This window comes from Nicotiana tomentosiformis, chromosome 8 (assembly GCF_000390325.3).
Source record: "Nicotiana tomentosiformis chromosome 8, ASM39032v3, whole genome shotgun sequence".
Taxonomy (NCBI): domain Eukaryota; kingdom Viridiplantae; phylum Streptophyta; class Magnoliopsida; order Solanales; family Solanaceae; genus Nicotiana; species Nicotiana tomentosiformis.
The window spans coordinates 127,585,529-127,607,897 of NC_090819.1; the positions used below are offsets into that span (position 1 = coordinate 127,585,529).

At 39.0% G+C, this 22,369-nt stretch overlaps 1 protein-coding gene and 1 pseudogene across 4 annotated transcripts in view; both read left to right on the forward strand.

Annotated features, from left to right (window-relative positions):
- Positions 1–6,527: 6,527 nt before the first annotated feature.
- Positions 6,528–22,369, forward strand: part of LOC104113044 (protein unc-13 homolog) — a 31,388-nt gene continuing 15,546 nt past the window's right edge. Inside the window, exons 1-14 of one of the 4 annotated variants that reach the window (XR_011410621.1) lie at positions 6,528–6,973; positions 7,653–7,717; positions 8,394–8,640; positions 8,785–8,851; positions 9,027–9,189; positions 14,808–14,975; positions 15,992–16,066; positions 16,153–16,362; positions 16,432–16,533; positions 18,615–18,845; positions 18,965–19,045; positions 21,488–21,571; positions 21,657–21,842; positions 21,926–22,081. Coding sequence is in view for 3 of the 4 variants with exons in the window: in XM_033660490.2 (XP_033516381.1) it covers positions 6,793–6,973; positions 7,653–7,717; positions 8,394–8,640; positions 8,785–8,851; positions 9,027–9,189; positions 14,808–14,975; positions 15,992–16,066; positions 16,153–16,362; positions 16,432–16,533; positions 18,615–18,845; positions 18,965–19,045; positions 21,488–21,571; positions 21,657–21,842; positions 21,926–22,081 (2,016 nt within the window). In the remaining variant the exon portion in view is untranslated. Of the gene's footprint in view, positions 6,974–7,652; positions 7,718–8,393; positions 8,641–8,773; positions 8,852–9,026; positions 9,190–14,807; positions 14,976–15,991; positions 16,067–16,152; positions 16,363–16,431; positions 16,534–18,614; positions 18,846–18,964; positions 19,046–21,487; positions 21,572–21,656; positions 21,843–21,925; positions 22,082–22,369 lie in introns of those variants that run through there. The other 3 variants (XM_033660490.2, XM_009623126.4, XM_033660492.2) reach the window with 3 other exon arrangements.
- LOC138896964 (uncharacterized mitochondrial protein AtMg00810-like) lies at positions 12,191–13,709 on the forward strand (annotated as a pseudogene).

Consider the following 22,369-nt stretch of genomic DNA (forward strand, 5'->3'; position numbering starts at 1 on the left):
TTACACATAGAAATGAAAGAAATTTTCTCCTTGCGGTTAATATTTTGTCCCTTAAATTTTTTTCTACATTCGGTCCCCTAAAGATATCGAGCCCAAGGGCCACCTCTGTCCGGATCCAATAGATCACACTCACTCAGGGACTGTCGTCCAGGGCAGGCTCGGCCGACCCGGGGTATCAAAGCCCGGAGGCACAAAGCTTATTAGACAGTGCCCGAACTTTAAAGGCTACGGCCATCCCCATCCGGGACTGTTGTCCGGGGCAAGACCGGATAACTTGTGGTAACAAGCCCATTAGGAAACACCCAAACTTAAAAAGGCTACGTCCGTCCTAAGAACGGCTCGGAAACGTCCGAGATCCATAACCAAAACATAAGGTCTTCAAATTTTTAAAACCGGTTCGAAGGCTACCCTCGGTAAAATTATACAAAATTCTAAGTGAACATTTTGGGGAAAGCTTCCGGGCATACCAAACCCCCTTACGAGCCTTAAGCAAAATAGTCTAAAAAATGAACAATGTTCGAACCTCCGAATAAGACCTAATTATTACGTGCTAAGGCATCCGAAATCTTTGCAATCATAAAGAAAAAAGTAAAAAGAATCAAGCTTGAAAATTGTCGAAGGGAAAAAGACTTATATATATATATAATCTTACAAAGTCCAAACGGCCTCAACAAAACATAAAGGTACAAAAGCAAAAATTACAATATACCTAAGAAGCCTAATCCTCACCGGGGCTCGCCTCATCATCGGGGCCATCGGAATATTCCCCGTCCTTAGATCCGTCCGAACCCTCAAAATCTTCCTCATCCTCTGGGTACGCCAACTTCTTGGCCTCGACCTCGAGCCTCTTAACATTTTCGAGCTCGGCCGATAAATCGGACCCCCGGGCATGAACCTCTTCGAGTGCCTACCTCCGGGATTACCACTTCACATGATTGACTATGGCCTTTAGGCGTTCCTAAGCTACCTCAGCATCGGCTTTGTACTGGGTCACTATCTCATCGGCCTTGGCCATTTCAGCAACTGACTTGGCTGCTTTAAGCTCCTTGGTAAGGGTCTCCCGATCGGCAACAATCGAGCTCAGTTGGGACTGGAGCTCCTCAATTTTCCGGGACCATGCCTTTGTTTTCTCCTTCATCAATCGAAGTTAAGACTCCGCCAAGGCCAATTGCTCCCAAGCTGTTTCCTTTTCAGAATCCAACCGGTCCGTCTTGCCCTTCCACTCCTCGACCATGGCCTTGACTTCCTCCATCTCATCCCGAAGCTGGTCAACACCGATCTATCTTCTGTTGGACCTGTGGATTCTGACCGTTAGACACCGTGTCTAGCTCATCATCACTAACTTCAAAAACTTTTACCTGTTCCAATAGGTCGGCATGTTCTTTCTGAGCAGCATCCAACTCGGCTTAAAGGCTTATTGATTTCACCATCGCGTTGCTCGCTGAGAATTTTATACATGTTTCTTTTCTCAACATGCTCTTTGACTTCGGCCTGGAGTTGTCTCAACTCGTCTCGGTACCGGAGGCCTGCAAATACGAGGAAGGATATTAGAATTATCAAAAAATTAGTTCAAATATTAGAAGAAAAATTGGAATCATTAGGAATTATCAAAAGTTACCCGGTCCAATGCCTGTTGTGCTTCGTTAAACAAGCATGGCGAGTCTACCTCATTCATTTTGGCTTGGTCTTCTTCATCACCAGACACCAGAGGTAACTGGCTATCCTTACGGGGGCGAAAAAAACCCGGGCATCCTTCGGAACAGTGATGATAATTGACCGCTTTTGACTAGTATCCGCACTCGGGACAAGGAACCGATTGACCAGTCTCGGGCTCGAGTTAGGCCCACCTGCCCCCCGTGGACGGACTTTTACTCGGTACTTCTAAGTCACCTAACCCGGTGACATCCTCCATGGAGGTAGAATCCACGCCATAAAAAAAATAGCAAAGGGGATCGCCCGCTCCGTGGGCCCCCTCGTTGGGTCGTTCTTTCACAATTTGGGTCTCGTTATACATAGACTCAGTAAATGAGGGTTACTCAGTGATGTTTATCACACCAAGTGCCTCATTCGGGGCACTAGCCATATCCCGGAAAGCCTTAGCCTCGGCCTCTTCATCGACCTCCCTGGCATGAGGCAGATCGGCCTCACGGGTCTCTATTTTAATAGCCCCCTCCTCTTCGAGGGGCGACGGCTCGTGGGCCACAAAAATAGAAGGCTCTTCCCACTCGGGCTCGTCCCTAAGCCGGTAGAGCAAGTTCGAAACTGGTACTCGAGAGCTGGTATTTTCCTTTGACTTGCACACTAGCCTTCTCCTTGTTTTCTTTTTCTCCGAGCTCGGGGAACTCGGAGTCCTCCTCTTCTTCCTCTCTCCGGCTTGCACCAGAGCAAGAGACTCAACAGGAAAGTCCTCGTCCCCTATCGAAAACCTAAGCTAGACGTTCTTAGGCAAACCTACAAAGGAAAGTAAATGAGATAAGGATGCGATGATAGAAGAAAAAGTTCAATACGACTTGTTTGGGAAAAGAACCTTAATATGGGAACAGGCGTTCCCAACGAATTTTTGAAAGTTTGTGCCATGAGCGCTTGGAGTAGGGAATTTGTGACACAATGCCCTCTACCCACTCCTTGAGTCGAGGGATAACATTTGGAACTTGAGCAAGGGCTACAACATAACAAGCACCGATAAAAAAAAAGGAAGATAAGTCATAAAATTGACGCATAAAAGGAATACTTACGTGATGCGTTCCACCTTTCGGGGAACGACCTCTACTCGACAGGTACCAGGTCGACGATCCTCATTTTAACAAAATATCCTTGCCAACCCCGATCCCGGTCCTCGTTGATGCTCGAGAACGGGGCTTTGCTGGCCCAATGTACTAGCTTTATCAGCCCCCCCGGAAGATTCGGGGACTGTATAAGCGGAGTAGATGATCGATGGTGAACGAGCACCCATCGATTTTGTTCACAAAAAATTGGAGGAGGATCACGATCCTCCACAATGATGGATGAATCTGGCCAAGGCACACATTATACCTCTTGTAGAAGTCTAAGATGACCGGGTCTACCGGACCCAATGTAAAGGGATAAATGTAAACAATTAGATATCCCTCGACATGGGTGGTAATGGCCTCTTCGGGGTCGGGGACCACTATGTCTTTATCGGCCTAGTTGCAGTGGACCATGGGGAGGACCTCTTCGGTAATTGAGCAGATGTATCTCGAGACCTCCTCACACCGACCCTGTACAGAAGAAGGCTTCTCAACCTTAAAGTCATTGGTGACCGAACAACCACCGGGAATGAACATCTTCAAGAGGGGCTCTTTTGCCGGTTCATCAACAACCATATCGGGGACAGTCTCCTCGACCTCAATGGTCGGTCACGAGAAAGAATGAGCATCCATCTGAGGAACAGATTTTGAGGTTTTTCCATTTTTGCCATTGTTATGAAAGAAAAAGCTTGGAAAAGATGGAGAAAGAGTGAAAGTTAAAAGATCAGACTTGTTGGCTTGAGTAGGAGATGGGTAAAAGTTTTCGCAAAGTACTGAAGAACCTTGGGTAACGGGGGTAAAAACGCTAGAGAATGTTGAAGTACTGAAGGTACGAAGGTAGAAGATTTGGTGTAAAGTGAAAAATGGATAAGAGATGGGGTATTTTTAGGAGTTCAACGATGTTTTGCATCTAGGTACGGCCGACCGGCGACTGACATGCATTTAATGCCATATGACATGACTAACGAGACGTTTAAGATGTTTTGTCATTTCTGTTGCGATGTGTCGAAGTAAAAATCGGGAGCTCATGTCGTTTCTCGTCATTTACTCTCCGAGAAACGAGGGGACTATCTGTATACGGGTAAAATCGGGCTCACGGTACACCCCGATCTCCGACAAAATAAGCCAAGCTCGAGACATGATGGCAGGGGACCGAAATCGGGGCAAGAGTCTCATCGAGTCATGGTTCGGAATCGGTCCTAGCCTTGAACAACTTCAAAGAATATTATCAGGCAATCAAGCACGACCAACAGAGGACCATTATGCCGGATATACTTCTCGTACTAAGGCCCGAATAGAGCGCTTATCACCGGAGCCATCGAGGCCATGCCCCTGGATTCAGTTCAAGCTCCAAGACCTCGGAAAAGTCTTACCAAACGGTTGCACACGACTAACGAAGGGCCGTGATATCCGCGCCCGACCGGATATCACGGCGCGGATCTCGGCCCGTATTGGCAGCAAATCAGTGATTAACGAAAAAGAAGATTTTACCTTTTTTAGAATTGTACTAGGGATGAAGCCCTCCCACTATATAAAGGAGATGATTTTTATTCAAAGAGGACGTTACAGCACACATTCCAAAGTAATATATTATTATTTTCTTTGTTATTAGCTCTTTATTCTGTTCATCAGTGCTGGCCATAGCGATCCCAGATCAAGGGTAAATATTTCAATAAGGCTGAAACTATCTTCATCGTGTGGTTTGGATCTATTTTATCTTTTTTTTATTCAATTTGACTTAATCTATCGCTTTGTATTAAATTAATCCGCGTATCTTTAAAACTATTTATAAATTTAATTATTATCCGATTTTGAAGGTACAAATTGTCTTTGGTTTTTTCGCAGTCATGTCCTTGTGTTATGCTCGAGTTCTTGTTCCTCATTTTACAGAGGTCAATGCTCCACATTTGTTCCTATAAAATGTGAACATTTTATTTATTCATGTTATACTTCATGCGACATTGCACATATCTTATTGAAGACTAACATCTAATAGTGGTTTCTCCTTTTTTAAATTCTCTTCGGAAACATTAAAACTAGTTTTAAAAAAATGATCATCTGAAAAAAAGACATGTAAAGTGTAATATTTTCGGTAATGTGGCATGTATCTCCCAACTTACAATGAGTGCTGCATGCCCCTTTTTTAAGTCAGCATCACAAAGAGTAGCATTTGCACGACTAAATGATCTTTAACAGAAAAAAAATATTTAATCAATTCTAAATACTAGGTCGTGCAGATGTTGAAATATTTTCCACAAAAAAACTTTGTTGGTTATTAGCGGTTATTGCATTAAGTTTAGCAAAATGTTTCAGTGTTGGCTCCATCAATAACAAGTAGAGTAGTACTTTTGATAAATGGAAGCTTGATAATTAACAGAAATGAATGAAGAAAATAAATAAAGAAAGAATAAAAGTGATCAATGAATGCAAATATGATAATTAATTGAGTCATGGAGATGGCTCTCTGCTCGTTTTATTCATCTTTATTTTAGTGGAAATATAATATTATGATTTATGAAAAGTCATTTAAAAAGTTAATTAGTTTATCAATACCTCGAGAAAACTATTGGAAACTTAGAAGTTTAAAGAGAGAGTACAACAACAACAACCCAGTATAATCTCGTTAGTGAGGTCTGGGGAGGGTAATGTGTACACAGACCTTATTCCTAACCTGGGTTAGAGATGCTGTTTTCGAGAGACCTTCGGCTCCCTCCCTCCAAGAACTCTCCACCTTTCTCTTAGGGTGACTCGAACTCACAACCTCTTGATTGGAAATTGGGTGAATCGTATAATAAGAATAGTATTATCATCACAAAAGTCTTTCAAAGTCACAAAAACGAGCTTCTTTTTCAATATGATGGCGGAGTAAGGAGGACAAATTTGATTAATAGCCTGTTTGGCCAAGCTTCTCGGCAGGCCAAAATTGCTTTTTTTTTTCTTCAAAAAAGTATTTTTTCCTTAATTTGAGGTATTTGACCAAGTTTTTTTTTTGAACAAAAGTGCTTTTGGCTAGAAGCTGAAGCAGAAGCAGTTTCGAAGAAGCAGAAAAAAGTAGCCTCTTTCCATAAGCAGAAGCAGAAGCAGTTTTGACTTTTCTTCTTACCAAAAATAACCTTTGCAAAATATTATATATACCAAAATAACCTTACTTAGTTTAAACTATTAAGTAATATAAAATGACTTTTGGGATAAACTTTCATATTTATAGGATGATTTTTGATATATTTAAATTATCTTGAAAGAATCAAGTACTTTTCAATTTTATTTTTATATTTTACTTAAATAAAATAAAAAACTTAACTATCATCTTTAATAATAAAAATTTATAATTATTTATCTACTTATATAATATTAACTATTAAACAAATCTCTTCATATACTTATTTGTAATTTGACACATAAAAGCACTTTTTGAAAAGTTTGACCAAACACAAATTATTATTCAAAAGTACTTTTCAAAATGATTAGCCAAACACAAACTTATTTTCTTCAAAAATATTTTTTTGAAAAGCACTTAAAAAAAAAAAAAATTCTCAAAATAAGCTAATTTTTCTAGATAGGCCAACCATACTATAAGTATTTGTTTGAAAAAGTCATTAATTTGTACTAAAATATAACTATGCAAGTGGAACTTGGGGTCCACATCATTTCCTCCTTTGACCTAGTAGTTCTCTCTCCCTTTAAAATAACAAACTTTGACCTGGTAAATTAAAACAGGAAAATGAAATAATAATAGGAAAAAGAAACAGGAAAAAAAAGCGATAAAGAAAAAGAGAAAAAGCAAAAAGGAAAAAGAGACAAACTGATATCAACAAAAACGGAAAAAAAGCAGGCGACTATTTTTCCAGCTTAGTGCCATATCTTTCGTCTGTTTCGGCTCCTCACCACCTTTTTTCAACCTTCTCGCCGGCAAACGCCGTACGCGGCGGCTCTTTTCACCTGTCGGAGCCGGAAGCGATTACCTTTGAATGCTCGCCGATTTTCAAAGGCTTTTGTCTTCTAATTCACCGCTTCTTTCCCGGTGATGGAGACAAATAATTCTCTTCTACAACGGTATCGTGACGATCGTCGGAAGCTTCTAGAGTTTCTGTTATCATGTGGATTAATTAGAGAAATTCGAACTCCTTCGGGTCCTACTTTCTCCCTCTCTAACATCAATCTCGATGTTATCAGTGCTGATTATGTCCTTGAATGTGTACAATTTGGTAAGCCTTTTTCTTTTGTTTGTCCATTTTGGAAAGTCTTTTAACAATAGACATCAATATATTACACCCCCACCCTCCTTCGCAATTTCTGTGATGTCATTTCCTGTTTAGTATGTCATACGTTTTGTATTTAGAACAGAAGTCTCAAAAGTCTTCGTTCTTAAATAAACTCCATGCTATAATCTGGACGAAGGGACGACGGGAGTATTACCTTTTCTGCTCGAAAGTAATGCTTAAAATGGTATTTTTGTATTAATTCAATAGTCATTTCTTAATTGAACTTTGCATATTGAAGAACTGTATGAAAGGTACTAAAAACCAGAACTTTTTGTTAGAGTTAAGAATATTTTAAATTTTTGAATATAAATTGGTAATAATGATAAGTGTTTGACATGTCAAATAATAACAGTGTCAAAATCACAGTTTTTTTCTATAGTTAAAATATTCTATAAGTTTTTGAATTAAAGTGGTAATAACATAACTGTTTGACTCGGCAAATGGTAGTAGTACCAAAAAGGTTGGGGCAGAGGGGTGGAGTATCAATTTAAATTGTAATTTTTTTGTTTTGATGTTTTTTTTTGTTCTTTATATAGAATGAATTTGCTGCATGTTTTCTGTTGTTTGTTTACATTCAAAGGCCGAAGCTTCTTGTTTCACTGTCATTGTTCTGAATGATTAGGTGGGGTGCTGGATGTATCTTTAGCAGCTAAGAAGTATCACGATGAACATCGACATCCAAAAACGGTAAGGATTTATGATTTTTTTTGGTCTTCAATTGACCACCACTACAGTGGGGTGATGAAGTTCTAATCTACTATGTTCATGGAATAAGTTATGTCATGTAGAGGGAAGTAAATCAAAGTATTTGCAATGAATAACTGTTGCTTTCTATTATTTCAAAGCTATTAATTTTGGGGTGCCAAAAGACCCATTAGAAGGTAAAGAAGTTTATCCCTGCATTAATATTGGAGTTGGAACTACCTCCTGCTATCAGATTCTGAATTATGAGCATAAAGAATAAGATTTTGATTATATACGGCCAGTACAACTATTTATGATTCCTCAACTTTTTTATTTTCCTTTGTTTTTTCTTCCATTTAGTATACCTGTTACTATAGGCAAATTTCTTGAGATCAGATCCATAAGCTGCTGTTTGACTTCTGATAGGTGAAACACGTTCAGCTTTGAAGATAGCCATGCTAAAATGAGCAAATTAATGCTTTACATATCAAAGAAATAAGAGCAAATTAATGCAAAATGTATCCTTGTTAATTCTAGATGTGAAATGTTTTACATGTCCTCGAATTTATTGAATTAAAGAATGATTAAATAACTGTTTGGGAAAGCACGTTGCATTTTTTATGTTTCTACCTTTGAAATGGCCTAAATGTTATTCTTGTAACACTCTCTATATATGCAGTTGCACACAGGCGATGTGTATTTTCTTGTTACAGATCCGGAAGCAGCGGGATCCCACCCTCAGCGTGTACCACCTCCTATCATGAAGAATCACTCTAACAACAATGGACCATGCCATTCTGATCGTACAGATTTTTCTCTCTACGGTGATGACCATGGGGTAGACAGTAAAGCTACAGGAACTGCAGGGTCATTTCCCATTAAGCAAGCTGATCTTCCATCAATAGGAATACCTGCACTGAAAACAGGTATATGCTTATTATCATGATACAAAAAGAAGAATGAAGCACTCAACTGTTACTCCTGTAGCACGCGGAAGAACCATTGGTCTGTATCCTATATTTATGTTCATCTTTGGAGTAAACTGATACAAAGGTTTAGGTTTCCTGAAGGACTACTGGACGATGATCTGCGTGAATCTGCCTATGAAGTATTTCTTGCTTGCATGGTGTGTTCTGGGTAAAAGTTCTTAACTATGATTTTCATCATGTGTTTGTATTTGAGCGATTTATAATTATTTGAAGGCACTAGTCAAAAAGCACTAGCTATTTTTCATTCTGATGGCCATAATTTTCTGTTACTTCTTAGCACTACAATTTCTTTCAATCTCGTAAAACTTATACTCAACTTTTAGGCTTGAGATATGCTTGGCCGAGGGTAAAAAGAAAGAGAAGAGTCCTAGATTTCTGGCTGGGCTGAAGAATAAAAGGGAGAAAAGACATTCACGGTCCATGTCTGGGTCACTGGCTTTTGATAGAAATGCGGTGCTCATCGAAACTTTCAGGACGCAAATGCAGGCAAGTTGTCATTGTCTTTGTTTTTCTTGAAATTTTTGATATAGTATTGCTGACATCTACCTAGCAATTTGAAGCCAGGTAAAAAAGGCTTTCGTGGGTGACTTTTTAAGGGAAATTTTGTCGATACACCAAAAAAAAAAATTCTATTATTGGATGCTTAGTTATGAATGATGTATTGCATGAAAATTGGTGGCACCCCTTGGTGCTCTTGAAGAAGTAATTTTTTGTTGTTAGTTTACATATATGTATAGTGTAGTCTTGTCCCACATTGGAAGAGGAGTAATATCTCCTTGTAGTGTATAGCTATAAATAGGGACCTCTTGTATTGTATTTATCATCCAATATCAATAACATATTTTTTCCCGTGCCTTCACACATGGTATCAGAGCATTAGTGAGAAAAGACCGTTGTGCGTCATTCCGGTGACCTAAGGCTTGTCTAAGTGAAAGTCACTTTCTGTCGGTGTTGTGCTAAAACCAACACCACCACGAGGTAGATTACCCTCCGACGACCAACCCCTGAAAATTTATCCGGCAGAAAAGCCGCCACGCTCCTCCACGCGCCGGCAACATCAACTTTTCCGGCGAGGGTTCTGGCCACTTTCCGGCCATTTTTTTCGCGAAGCTTTTTCAGGACAGTCTGCTCTCTTCAAAATTCCGAGCCTACCCATCTAATTCAAATCAAATTCCGACCACTTTTATATTTTCCGGCGTGAACAATGACCTTTCCGGCCATTTTTTGAAAACATTTCTTCAGGACAGCTTGCTCGCAAGGGAATTCCGAGTCTATCCATCCTGGTTACGACAAATTCCGACAACTTTGGAATTTTCCGGCGAGCTACGGTGTTTCCAGCGTGAACATTGTTTCCGGCACAGAACAATGTTCTGTTTTCCTGCTGTAAACAGTGTTTTTCAAGCTATTTCTTCAGTTTTCTCACAGGAGTTACTTATTTTCACTATTTCAAGTTAACCCTATTGCTACAAATTGTAGCGACATGAGAACCGATACTTTGAATAGTCGGATGGTTTCTTTAGCAGATTATATTGAGTTCTTTCGGTACAAAGCATGTAAGCAGACATATTCTGAGATAGCTTCGGTTGTTCAAACAGGTAATAGCGTGACTTGTTTCTCCCAATCTTCATCATCTGAGTCTTGGGTCATCGATTCAGGTGCATCAGATCATATTTCTGGTAACAAATCTCTTTTCACTACTATTTCGTATTCTCAATCTCTTCCAAAAGTCACAATGGCCAATGGGTCTCAAACCATGGCAACTGCAATAGGTCAAGCAAGCCCACTTCCTTCCTTACCTTTAGATTCAGTCCTTTATATTCCCCATAGTCCTTTTAATCTCATAACTGTTAGTCGCTTAGCCAAATCACTTAAATGCGTTATTTTATTTCTTGATGACCAAGTTTTTATATAGGAACGCAGTACGGGGCGTATCATTGGTATCGGGCGTGGATCAAACGGACTTTATTACCTTATCCTTGCTAAATCACATGGACTCACATCTTGTCTTCCTTCTACAACTTGTCCTGTTACTGATTCACCAGATTTATTACATAAACGGTTGGGACATCCCAATTTGTCAAAACTTCAGTAAATGATATCTGGTTTATCTCACTTGTCAGCTCTAGAGTGTGAGTCATGTCAGCTCGGTAAGCATACTCGCTCCCATTTCCCTCGGCGTCTTGATAATCGAGCAGAGTCACCTTTTACTTTAGTTCATTCAGATGTTTGGGGTCCTAGTCGGGTCAGTTCCATCTTGGGATTCCGCTACTTTGTTAGTTTCATTGATGATTATTCCAGGTGCACTTAAATATTTTTGATAAAAAATCGACCTGAGCTGTTTTCTATTTTCCAGACCTTTCACGCTGAAATTCAAAATCAATTTGGGGTTTCTATTCGCACATTTCGTAGTGATAATGCCCTAGAGTATTTGTCTTCCCCATTTCAGCAGTTTATGAAATCTCATGGGATTATTCATCAAACATCTTGTCCGTACACATCTCAACAAAATGGGGTAGCTGAAAGAAAGAATAGACATCTTATTGAAACTGCTCGTACCCTACTCATACAATCTCGTGCTCCGTTGCGTTTTTTTGGGGGATGCATTTCTTACATCTTGTTATCTTATTAATCGTATGCCATCTTCAACTATCCAGAACCAAGTTCCATTCTTTGTCATGTTTCCCCACTTACTTTTGTTCTCTCTTCCACCCCGTATCTTTGGAAGCACTTGTTTTGTCCATAACCTTACTACAAGAACAGATAAGTTAGCTCCTCGTGCTCTTAAGTGCGTATTTCTGGGTTTCTCGAGAACACAAAAGGGGCATCGATGCTACTCTCCTGACCTCCAGCGGTACCTTATGTCCGCTGATGTTACCTTCTTTGAAACCCAAGCATACTTCACAGGTTCAGATTATCACTTATATATTTCTGAGGTACTACCAGTTTCATCTTTTGGAGATTCAGTCACTCCAGCTCCATCACCTATAGCTCCAGCTCCACCACCTACAACTCCAGTTGTAGCTCCACCACCTATAGCTCCAGTTCCTCCACATAATCCAGTTCAACCTTCTGCAGCTCCACCACTCTTGACTTATCATCGTCGTCCACATCCAGCATCAAGTATCAAGCATCAAGCCCGGGCGATTCACGCTCCGCATTAGATTCTGCACCTACTGCGGATTTGTCTCCTCTCAGTCAACCAATTGCACTCCGCAAAGGTGTACGATCCACACTTAATCCTAATCTCCACTATGTCGATTTAAGTTATCATCGTCTGTCGTCACCTCATTATGCTTTTATATCTTCTTTGTTCACTGTTTTTATCCCTAAGTCTACATGTGAGGCACTATCTCATCCAGGATGGCGACATGCTATGATTGACGAGATGTCTGCTTTACATGCGACTGGCACTTGGGAGCTTGTTCCTCTTCCTGCAGGTAAGTCTACTGTTGGTTGTCGTTGGGTTTATGCAGTCAAAGTAGGCCCGGATGGCCAGGTTTATCGGCTTAAGGCTCGTCTTGTTGCAAAAGGATATACTCAGATTTTTGGGCTTGATTATAGTGATACTTTCTCTCCCGTGGCTAAAGTAGCATCTGTTCGTCTCTTTTGTCCACGGCTGCTGTACGTCATTGGCCTCTTTATCAGTTAGACATTAAGAATGCTTTTCTCCACTGTGATCTTGAGGAAAGAGTTTATATGGAGCAACCACCTGGTTTTGTTGTTCAGGGGGAGTTTAATGGTTGTGTGTGCAGATTGCGCAGTCACTATATGGTTTGAAACAATCCCCTCGAGCTTGGTTTGTTAAGTTCAACACAATTATTCAGGAGTTCGGCATGACTCGTAGTAAGGCTGATCACTTTGTGTTTTATCGGCATTCTGCTCCTAATCTGTGTATTTATCTAGTGGTTTATGTTGATGATATTGTTATTACTGGCAATGATCAGGATGGTATTACTAATCTGAAGCAGCATCTCTTTCAGCACTTCCAGACTAAGGATCTGGGCAGATTGAAGTATTTTCTAGGTATTGAGGTCGCTCAGTCTAGCTCAGGTATTGTTATTTCATAGCGGAAGTATGCCTTAGACATTCTCGAGGAGACTGGAATGATGGGTTGCAAACCTATTGACTCTCCTATGGATCCGAATGCTAAGCTTCTGCCTGGATAGGGGGAGCTTCTTAGAGACCCTACAAGATATAGGAGGTTGGTTGGCAAATTGAATTACCTCACAGTGACTAGACCTGACATTTCTTTTCGGTGAGTGTTGTAAGTCAGTTTATGGATTCTCCCTGTGATAGTCACTGGGATGCAGTTGTTCGCATTCTTCGGTATATAAAATCAGCTCCAGGCAAAGAATTACTAATCGAGGATCGAGGCCACGAGCATATTGTTGGGTACACAGATGCTGATTGGGCAGGATCACCTTTTGATAAACGTTCTACGTCTGGATATTGTGTTCTAGTAGGAGGTAATTTGGTCTCGTGGAAGAGCAAGAAACAAAATGTAGTTGCTCGATCTAGCACCGAAACCGAATATCGGGCCATGGCTATGGCAACGTGTGAGTTAGTTTGGGTCAAGCAGTTGCTCAAGGAGTTAAATTTCGGAGAAATCAGCAAGATGAAACTGGTGTGTGATAACCAAACTGCTCTTCATATTGCGTCAAATCCGGTGTTCCATGAGAGGACTAAACACATTGAGATCGACTGTTACTTTGTAAGAGAAAAAATACTTTCAGGAGATATTGTTACTAAGTTTGTAAAGTCGAATGATCAACTAGCAGATATTTTCACTAAGTCTCTTACTGGTTCTCGTATTAGTTACATGTGTAACAAGTTCGGTACATATGATGTGTATGCACCGACTTGAGGGGGAGTGTTAGTTTACAGATATGTATAGTGTAGTCTTGTCCCACATTGGAAGAGGAGTAATATCTCCTTGTAGTGTATAGCTATAAATAGGGACCTCTTGTATTGTATTTATCATCCAATATCAATAACATATTTTCTCCCGTGCCTTTTCACATTTGTTTTGAAGGATGGCTTGGAAGATGCTGGTCTTGTCTGGGAAATACGTGATCTTTGTTTCAGTTTCCACCAAGACATGTTTGCTCTCTACCCACTTCCTTATTGTGTGTTGCACACATACATGAAGAACTATAAACAAGCTGCACTATTATGCATATTTCATAGAGAAGTTTTGCAGTTTGCACAAATACCGTGTGGCATTGCTTTTAATCCTAACTATTCGGGACCAGTTTTCCTAGTCCCCATAAATGTATGAGTATAAATATGACATGCTAGAGGGATGACATGCTTCATTTATAAGAGAGTTATAGATGCGAAGTCAAGTAGTTTTTTTTTTCCAGAGCTGAAGTCAAGTAGTAGTTTTTCTTTCCAGAGCTGAGTGGTTTAACTGTGTGTATCTCGGGGCTAAAGATGTATTTGGTAGTATGCATTGAGTTTGAGGTAGCAAGGTGGTAGGGTGATCTTAATGCGTTAGGTAGAGTTTTAGTTAACAAGATCAAAGCATGAGGTCACCATTGAAATCAAGCCTAGAAAATACATAAACACTAAAAAGGCTATAATTAGTCTAAAGTAGGAATGACAATTTTCATCCAACAGGCATATCCGTATCCGCATGGTTAAGTTTTCTTTGAAAAGAACAATGGCTGAGGAGAGAATGAGGATTCAAATCTTGAACTTTTAAATTGACCTAGAATGGATTATTTTTTTTGATGAAGATAAAGAACCTAGAATGGATTATTATATTACATCTTAGCTTCAAATATAAACTAAGCTTCAGAACAGCAATTGGGATATAACTAAATCTGATGGTTGATAGCTTCAACCTATCCAGTATTTGTGCACATAGACTTATACTCTTTTTGGAATCTCTCCTGTTAACGTCCTCCACTCAAATCTGTCCTATGAGGCTCGTCACCTCACTACACCTATTTGTGAGTGTCTACATAGCTTTATGCGTGAAGTTTCATCCGATTGATTGACAGTATACTCCTTTTTATTCTTTCTTTTTCGGGCTTTTGTTGACACTCCTTTAACTTCTTGCTCCACTAAATTGTTTATGACTAACATATACTCTTCACTAGATCTCAGAAGCAATGGATGCTCTTATTCGGCGAAAGTTGGTGCGCTTGGCTTCTGGGAAATCATTTGGACAGATCGATGTTGCTCAAATCGCACTGGGGCTTTTGAATGGCACAATGAAGTCTGAATTTCAGAATGAGAAGTCATATATCCAATGGAAGAACAGACAAGTAATACTAATTAATGCCTTTTGTTTCATCACGAGTTTTTTCCACTTAAAAGTTTCTTCTTAAAAGATTCAGAGTCTGTCATAACTTGATCTTCATGGAAGTCGTCTTTATATTTTTTCTTTTTATCCACATTTTGTTAGAAATGTTTTGATTTGGTGGGTCCATATAGTGGTAGTTGTCAGATTGACATGTGACATTATGCTACGAATTAGAGTTCTGGTTTGTGGCAGTAATTCGTAATTGAATCTGTTGTTAATCTAAAGGAGTAACTAAATGGTTAATCTGATAATGTTCGAAAATCAATAAAGCAAGGATCTGAGAAAATGATTATATTAGCGTGATGGATTATACCAAATTTGATTCTTCTTCAGGAGGGTACAAAGGTTAAAGGTACATATTAGTATGTGGCTGATCTCTTGACGTGGCTGGTCTTTGCAATTTTGGAATCACTCCACTTCCAACCAAGAGGTTGTGAGTTCGAGTCACCCCAAGAGCAAGGTGGGAGTTCTTGGAGGGAAGGATGCCGAGGGTCTATTGGAAACAGCCTCTCTACCCTCTCTACCCCAGGGTAGGGGTAAGGTCTGCGTACACACTACCCTCCTCAGACCCCACTAGTGGGATTATACTGGGTTGTTGTTGTAAGGTTTTTTGTAATAATCTGAGGTGAAATCTGTTTCATGGTTGAATATTGCCGAAACAAACAAGCACATTTTGTTTGTGCGAAACTCAAAAATAAAAGAAGAAATTACTGAGTGACATCAAATAATCAAGCTGAAAAAACAGTGGGTTGGGGATGCATCTTTTATACTGGAACATAAAATCTGAAGTTTGAGTATATCTAGGATTCATAAATCTCATTATTGAGATATTTTTATTTATAAACCAGCTGGACTTCCAATTAATGTAAATATTATCACAACCCTCTGTTCTTAGTTATTCTGGACTTCCAATTAATGTAAATATTATCACAACCCTCTGTTCTTAGTTATTCTAACTTTTAGATGATTTTCTTGTAGGCTAATATCCTTGAAGAACTTTTATCTGCTGAGCAATCAGTTGGAACACTTTTTGCAAAGATTAGGAACTTTGAGGTATGTCTGCCTGCAGTTCATTTTTCTATTGCTGATCAAATCTGTTCTTCAGTTCCAGATTGAGAAGATACTTCATTCTGCTGTAGGAATGGGACATTAAGATGTCTCCCTCTGAATGCAGAGATGTGCTATTTTCCATTAGAAATGTTGCTTTGACGTTGTCATCTATGCCTGGGAATCTGGGTATACAAGGCGAGACATATTACTGGAGTGCTGGTTATCCCTTTAACATAAGGCTGTATCAGAAGCTACTCCTTGGTGTATTTGACATTCTGGAAGATGGCCGGCTTATAGAGGTCTCAATTGTGTCTTTGATTTTACGTTGGTTTTTCTGAGTGTAGTTACTTAATGCTTCTCGTCATCAGGAAGCTGATGAAATCCTAAAGCTCATCAAATCAACATGGCCTTTGTTGGGCATTACCCAGAAGTTACATGATGTGTTATATGGATGGGTGCTTTTTCAGCAGGTAACTGAGCTTTGCTATGTTATTGAAGCAGTCTTCTGCCATCTCCTCCATCTCTCTCTCCTTGTTACTGATGCATTTTTAGGTACAGAATACATGAGCATATGCCATACCTAGGAAATGAAGTTGCGTTATTGGCTGGATAACTCATGTGTCAAGACATACTGATCTTCAAACACGACATATTTTAGCCCTAGATTCTTCAATTGCATCCTCTGTTTGCACAAAATATGAAACTTTGAGTGGCGCCCATGTTACCACTCACTTGAACATCTGTTTGTTATGTTAAAAAAGTTTATTTCAGAAGGCTGGAGAGATTTATATGCTATACTGAATGTCAAGTAAGCTGGCTACCTGTGTGTTAATCTCCCCACCTCCCGCATGATTGTTCTTTAACAATCTGACCGGGTTTTGATTAAAAGTTAATGATCCTTATCATGATAGTGGCTCTTTTAATTCCTTTCCTGTTTTTTTTTCAAGTTATAACCTGCCATCCACCATTCTGACCTGCATTTGTAAGTGGTTGTTAAGCTATACATCTAATTGATGCCTAAAAGAAGTTGGAGGCTTCAACACATAACCTATCATGATATGCCAAAGAAATTTCGTGAGATTTTTCCGATTGGCGTACTTATACTGGCTTGATTGCACTGTCCTCTGCCTGATTTTATAAAATATCTTTTTTATTTAAAAACAAAACTTTTTACCGGATGACAAATCAACAAGTTGGCATTGTTGAATATTAAGAGAATGTGTGTCTAGGTACACACATTCTAGATTCATCTAACTAAAGAATATCTATTCATTTATTAGCATAGAGAATGATTTCCTACCATAGCCTATGACTCTTATCTGAGGAGTCTCTCATGTAAATTGCTAATCAACCGAGTAAATAAGAAATTTTCTCTTTTATTTCACATGGTATCTTAGCCTTTACCATTTTAGGTATAAAATTAAGCAGCTTATGCCTAGATGTGCGGAGTTATGCTGCTTACTCCTCTCTTTAATGATCATTGCTCCTCCTCTCGGGTATTTGAACCTTTCTCTCCTCACTATGAATGTTGCTTATTTCTCCGGTGGTTGTTTTGTCATCACTCCTCCCTATGGCGGTCGATGCTGCTCCTCTCTACAGTGATCATCGCCTTCCTCTAAATTTTGAATTTCTTGTCATTGTTCTGCCACTTTAAGCTACAGTAGTGTGTCCTGGAGATTTGCAACACCAAATCTGTTTTTGGTGATTGAGAGTAGATTCTTTCTGGCTGTAGTACAAGAAACACTTTCTCCGCCATGAATTTTTCCAAACAAAATTCTGCCAGAAGCTTTTTTTGTTTTTAATAAGAAAACTCAAGTTGGTTTGCACGCTCTGAGGTTAAGGGGACGTGTTGTGTATTGAGAGGATGTGTGTCCAGATACAGACATTCTAGAATTCATTGAGCATGAGCAAAAATATTAGAATATTTTATAAGATATCTTAGGATATTCTCTATTTAGATATAGAAGAGTTGTAAAGCTTTGTTTTTAGCCTTTCCATTCAAGTCTTGAATCACTGGATTTGGAAAAATCTGGGCAGAGAAAAGAATATAGGGCTGAGAGAAACTCTTCTATCAAGCCTCTACTTTGACTTTGATGAACTGGTCAGAGCATTAAAACTTAAATTAGTCCACAGTAGTGAGAGAGAACACCTAGCTGAGAAAAACTTTTTTTTTTGGATAAGTCACCTAGCCAAAAAAGAAAAAAATTGCTGGAGCTGAGCATGTATATCAACCAAGTCAATAAGAGGGAGCCTACTTTGGCTATAGCATGCATACTTCTTCACTGAAGATTGTGTTCTTGCTAATTTTTTTGCACTTTCTTAATTTTAGCTTTTGGAAGAATCTGAATATTAGCCTTCTTATTTTGCATGTCTAATTCTAGTGTTGCCCCTTATGCTTGCAGTTTGTTAACGAGGAGCTTCACTCTCTGTGCTTTTGTGGATAATTTGATGCATTTAGCATTTATGGAGTGCAAGATTAATCATTGTAAATTCATTGTAATTATTTGTAGACTTTGATAAGATTTCTGATGCAGTTTCTTCCTGATTGAAGTTTGTTGGGACAGAGGAGGCAATGCTTTTGGACTATGCAGTTCGTAAAGTGCGGAATATTCTGTCACCTGAAGATGCTGGAAAGAAGGAAACAAAGTATTTGGAGAGCCTAGTTTGTTGTACTCACCAAAATGGGTCTGAGATTAGGCTAAATTTGGTGCAATCTATCCTTTGGTCAATTAGTTTATGGTGTGACAACAAGTTACTGGATTATCATTGGCATTTTCGTCAGGTTCTTTTCTATGCTTGCATATTCTTCTTATATTCTTTCTCTAATGTGTTGTATGGCTTGTTAATGGTGGTCTAACATGCAAAATTCTGTGTCTGATGAGAATTTCCTCCATTTTTCAGAAGCCTTGTCTTTTCAAGGGGGTGTTATCCATGGCATTGGTGGCAGGAAATCAGAAGTTCGATGCGTCTGGAAATATGGAGGTATTTGGGGAAAATTTATTTCTATTAAGTGCCTTTTCTGTTAGCAGGAATAAGATAACCATGGACAATATTTTACTGGGCAACTAAATGTTGATGGCCTCTTGCCCTTTTTGGGAAACCTCTTTGCCTGTTGGTCTCTCTTTCTGCCTATTTTCATCCTTTAGATTTTCTGTAAGGAAGCTGCCCAATGGGCAATTGTGCATACTGCATTATCTGTGAGAATGCGTCAAGCTGTAACCACAGCACAAAAGGAAAGTTAAAATTTAGAAAAGCATGAAGCAAGCTATGTATCCACCACTTGTAGTTATCCAAGTATACAACCCAAAAAAGACTTGACTTGGCATCCTTTTTATCTTCTCCTTTATGTAATTAGACATTTCAGTTAGACAAGAATCTAAAATTGCAATCCATCCAAAACAAGCTACTTTAGTATGGCTCTTGTTTTCCGTATCGACTTCCAAGGCCATATTCTTCTACTGGATCATTTTGTTTTAAGAGTAATTTGTAGCAAGACTTGACTGAAAATCTTTTATCCTTGCTACCTTCCCAGAATATGCTGTCCTCCTTATCTTAAATAAAAAACACTGCTCAGTTTTTGTGGCAAGCAGCTCACATTTCCAATCGCCCAATCATTGAAATTTCTTTTAAAATGAAGATTCCATCCTCCTTCTGAGAAGCAGCTTGCTATAGTACAAGTGTTGTTAATGACCAGATTATAAAAATCTTAGGAAAATTGCTCCTTAAGGCGGTATTTTCCAGCTATTTATCCAGCCAAAGTCTAATCTTTTTTCCATTCCCAACTCTTAGGCTGGTATGTAAGTCAAACTCATCCTAGCAATTCCTAATTCGCCTTCATATGGCTACTCCATAGGGAGCTTTCACCAGTTTGGTACCCCAGGGAGATACCATCCCATATTTTACAGTCACAACTTTTTCCAGAGTTCTTCCTTTCTATCATTAAACCTCCATTGCCGCTTGAAACCATCAAATTAACTCAAGATAGTGCTTCACTCTATGGAGTCGAAAGAGTACACCCAGATTTTATAACCTTCCAGCAATACTATTAGGCTGATTATTAAGCTAAAAATTACTATGGCTTGACTTATAACACCCGTATGTCTCCAAATAGGATGGGAAAGCATTTACAATTTTAACTAAGAGTCATTGAGTGGGATCACTATGATTTTACAGTAAAAGGACAGAATCACCTACCTTTCTTTTCGATAAAAACTTAAAAGTTTGATCACCAGCTACCACCATTGAAAATTCACAAAGAATTATACTTAAGAACATTAAAAAGATGTCTCATTGGTCCCATAGACAAAAGAATGCCATTTTCTTCATCTGTATCCTTCATCACTGCCATTTATTGCTGTGTTGCAGAACTCTCTGCTTTCACTGACATCCTTGACCCTCCCGTTCAAGCATATCAATGCCATCCCTAAGAACTATAATTCAGTATTTCAGTGATCAACTCTACGTGGGAGATTCCCTTTTGTGTAATAATCTTTTAAGCAGGGACAGAAAGGACTCTCTTATAGTCCTTGGGCTTGCCATCTTATCTTAGATTAGAAGTTTGGGTTGGGGAATTCTAGTTATTGTCAAATAATTCATTTAGCTTTTATTTTCTTTGTGCTCCTTTTGATTCACAAGAATAAGTTGGACTTAATTCTTAGGGGCTGTTTGGTTTGGGTTTTAGAAGAGCTAATACCCACATAAAAATTAGCATAATCTTAAACAAGTTTTGGTTGGGATTTGAGGAGATTTATCTTCACAGAAAAGTCAGCATTAATTAATAGTACAACATTTGGTTGCTCCTTTTTGTTTTCCTCAAAGTAATACCTGCATAATTATGTGGGAATCTATGTATTATTTTATGCGGGATAGAATTTGGAAATACAACAACAACAACAACAACAACAACAACAACATACCCAGTATAATCCCACAAGTGGGGTCTGGGGAGGGTACTGTGTACGCAAACCTTACCTCTACCTGGAGAGGTAGAGTAAGCTCCCGTTTGTGCGGAGTCCCGGGAAGGGCCGGACCACAAGTGTCTATGGTACGCTGCCTTACCCTGCATTTCTGCAAGAGGCTGTTTCCACGGCTGAATTTGGAAATACATGGATTAAAAATTCCAAAATGACTAAACTAACCCTCATACTAGTAAGTAATATTTTAATTGGTTATAAAAAGTAAATAAATATTTTAAATGATGCATCATACACTAATATATGTAATAAATCAAACTAAACTGTTAACAAGAAATAATCCCTACATTATACAATCCTTGCATTACTCATGCATTGCGAATCCTTACATTATTAATCGCTGCATGACTAATCCCCGCATTGCTAATCCCTGCATAACTTGTCTCTAAACCAAATGACCCCTTAATGTTTCCTTAGAATCGTAAAAATGTTTTTCTTCACACTGTTGCAGCTGATGCTCGATGCTTCAGATGAGATCATTGCTAGCAAAGTCAGAATGTATGCTGAGAGGTCTGCAGAAGCTGCTTGCAACAGGGTATGGTATCTAATGGCTTTGCAAATACAGTAGAGGAATACCTGATTTTTTTGTGAAAAAAGTTGACATATTAGGTTGATCTCAGGTTACTGGTGCAATAAATGCTGGATCTAAAGTAGATAAGAAACATCCTTTAGCTTTGCTTGCAAGTGAATTGAAATCAATTGCTGAGAAACAGTTAACTGTGTACCATCCGGTCCTCAGGCATTGGTGTGCTGAAGCTGGAGTAGTCTCAGCTTTGAAATTGCACAGATTTTATGGTGAAAGACTGGTCAGATTTCAGTGATAAATAATAATCTCCAGCACTTTTTTTTGTTGTTCTTTTGAGTCAAAATTTCCTATCCTGCTGTGTAGGAGCCATTTCTCAAGAATATATCTTGCCTTTCCGAAGATGTGAAACAGGTGCTTGCTGCAGCTATTCTATTGGAGAATTATCTCCTTGAGCTCCATTCATCAGAACGAGTAGAAAATGGCGTGCATTCCCCATTGATGTTAGACTTTGAGCGTAAGGTAAATTTGCACTAGGAAAGCCATTACGTGTTGCTGGAACTGTGTAATGAGCCTAATGAGCTTATTCCTCTTCTGAAGCTGTCCTGGAAGCCACATGTTATTTAGTTGTTTCTACTCTTTCTTGAATTTTTCCATAAAAATGAAATGAAATATGCTGAATTTTACTTCCACTACGTGCTTGAGTTTTTCCGATCACATGCAGGTGAACATTTTTCAGTCCATAAGAATGTTAGTGGAAAGTAATATATGGTGTTGCCTTCATAAAGAAGTAATATATGGTGTTGTTAA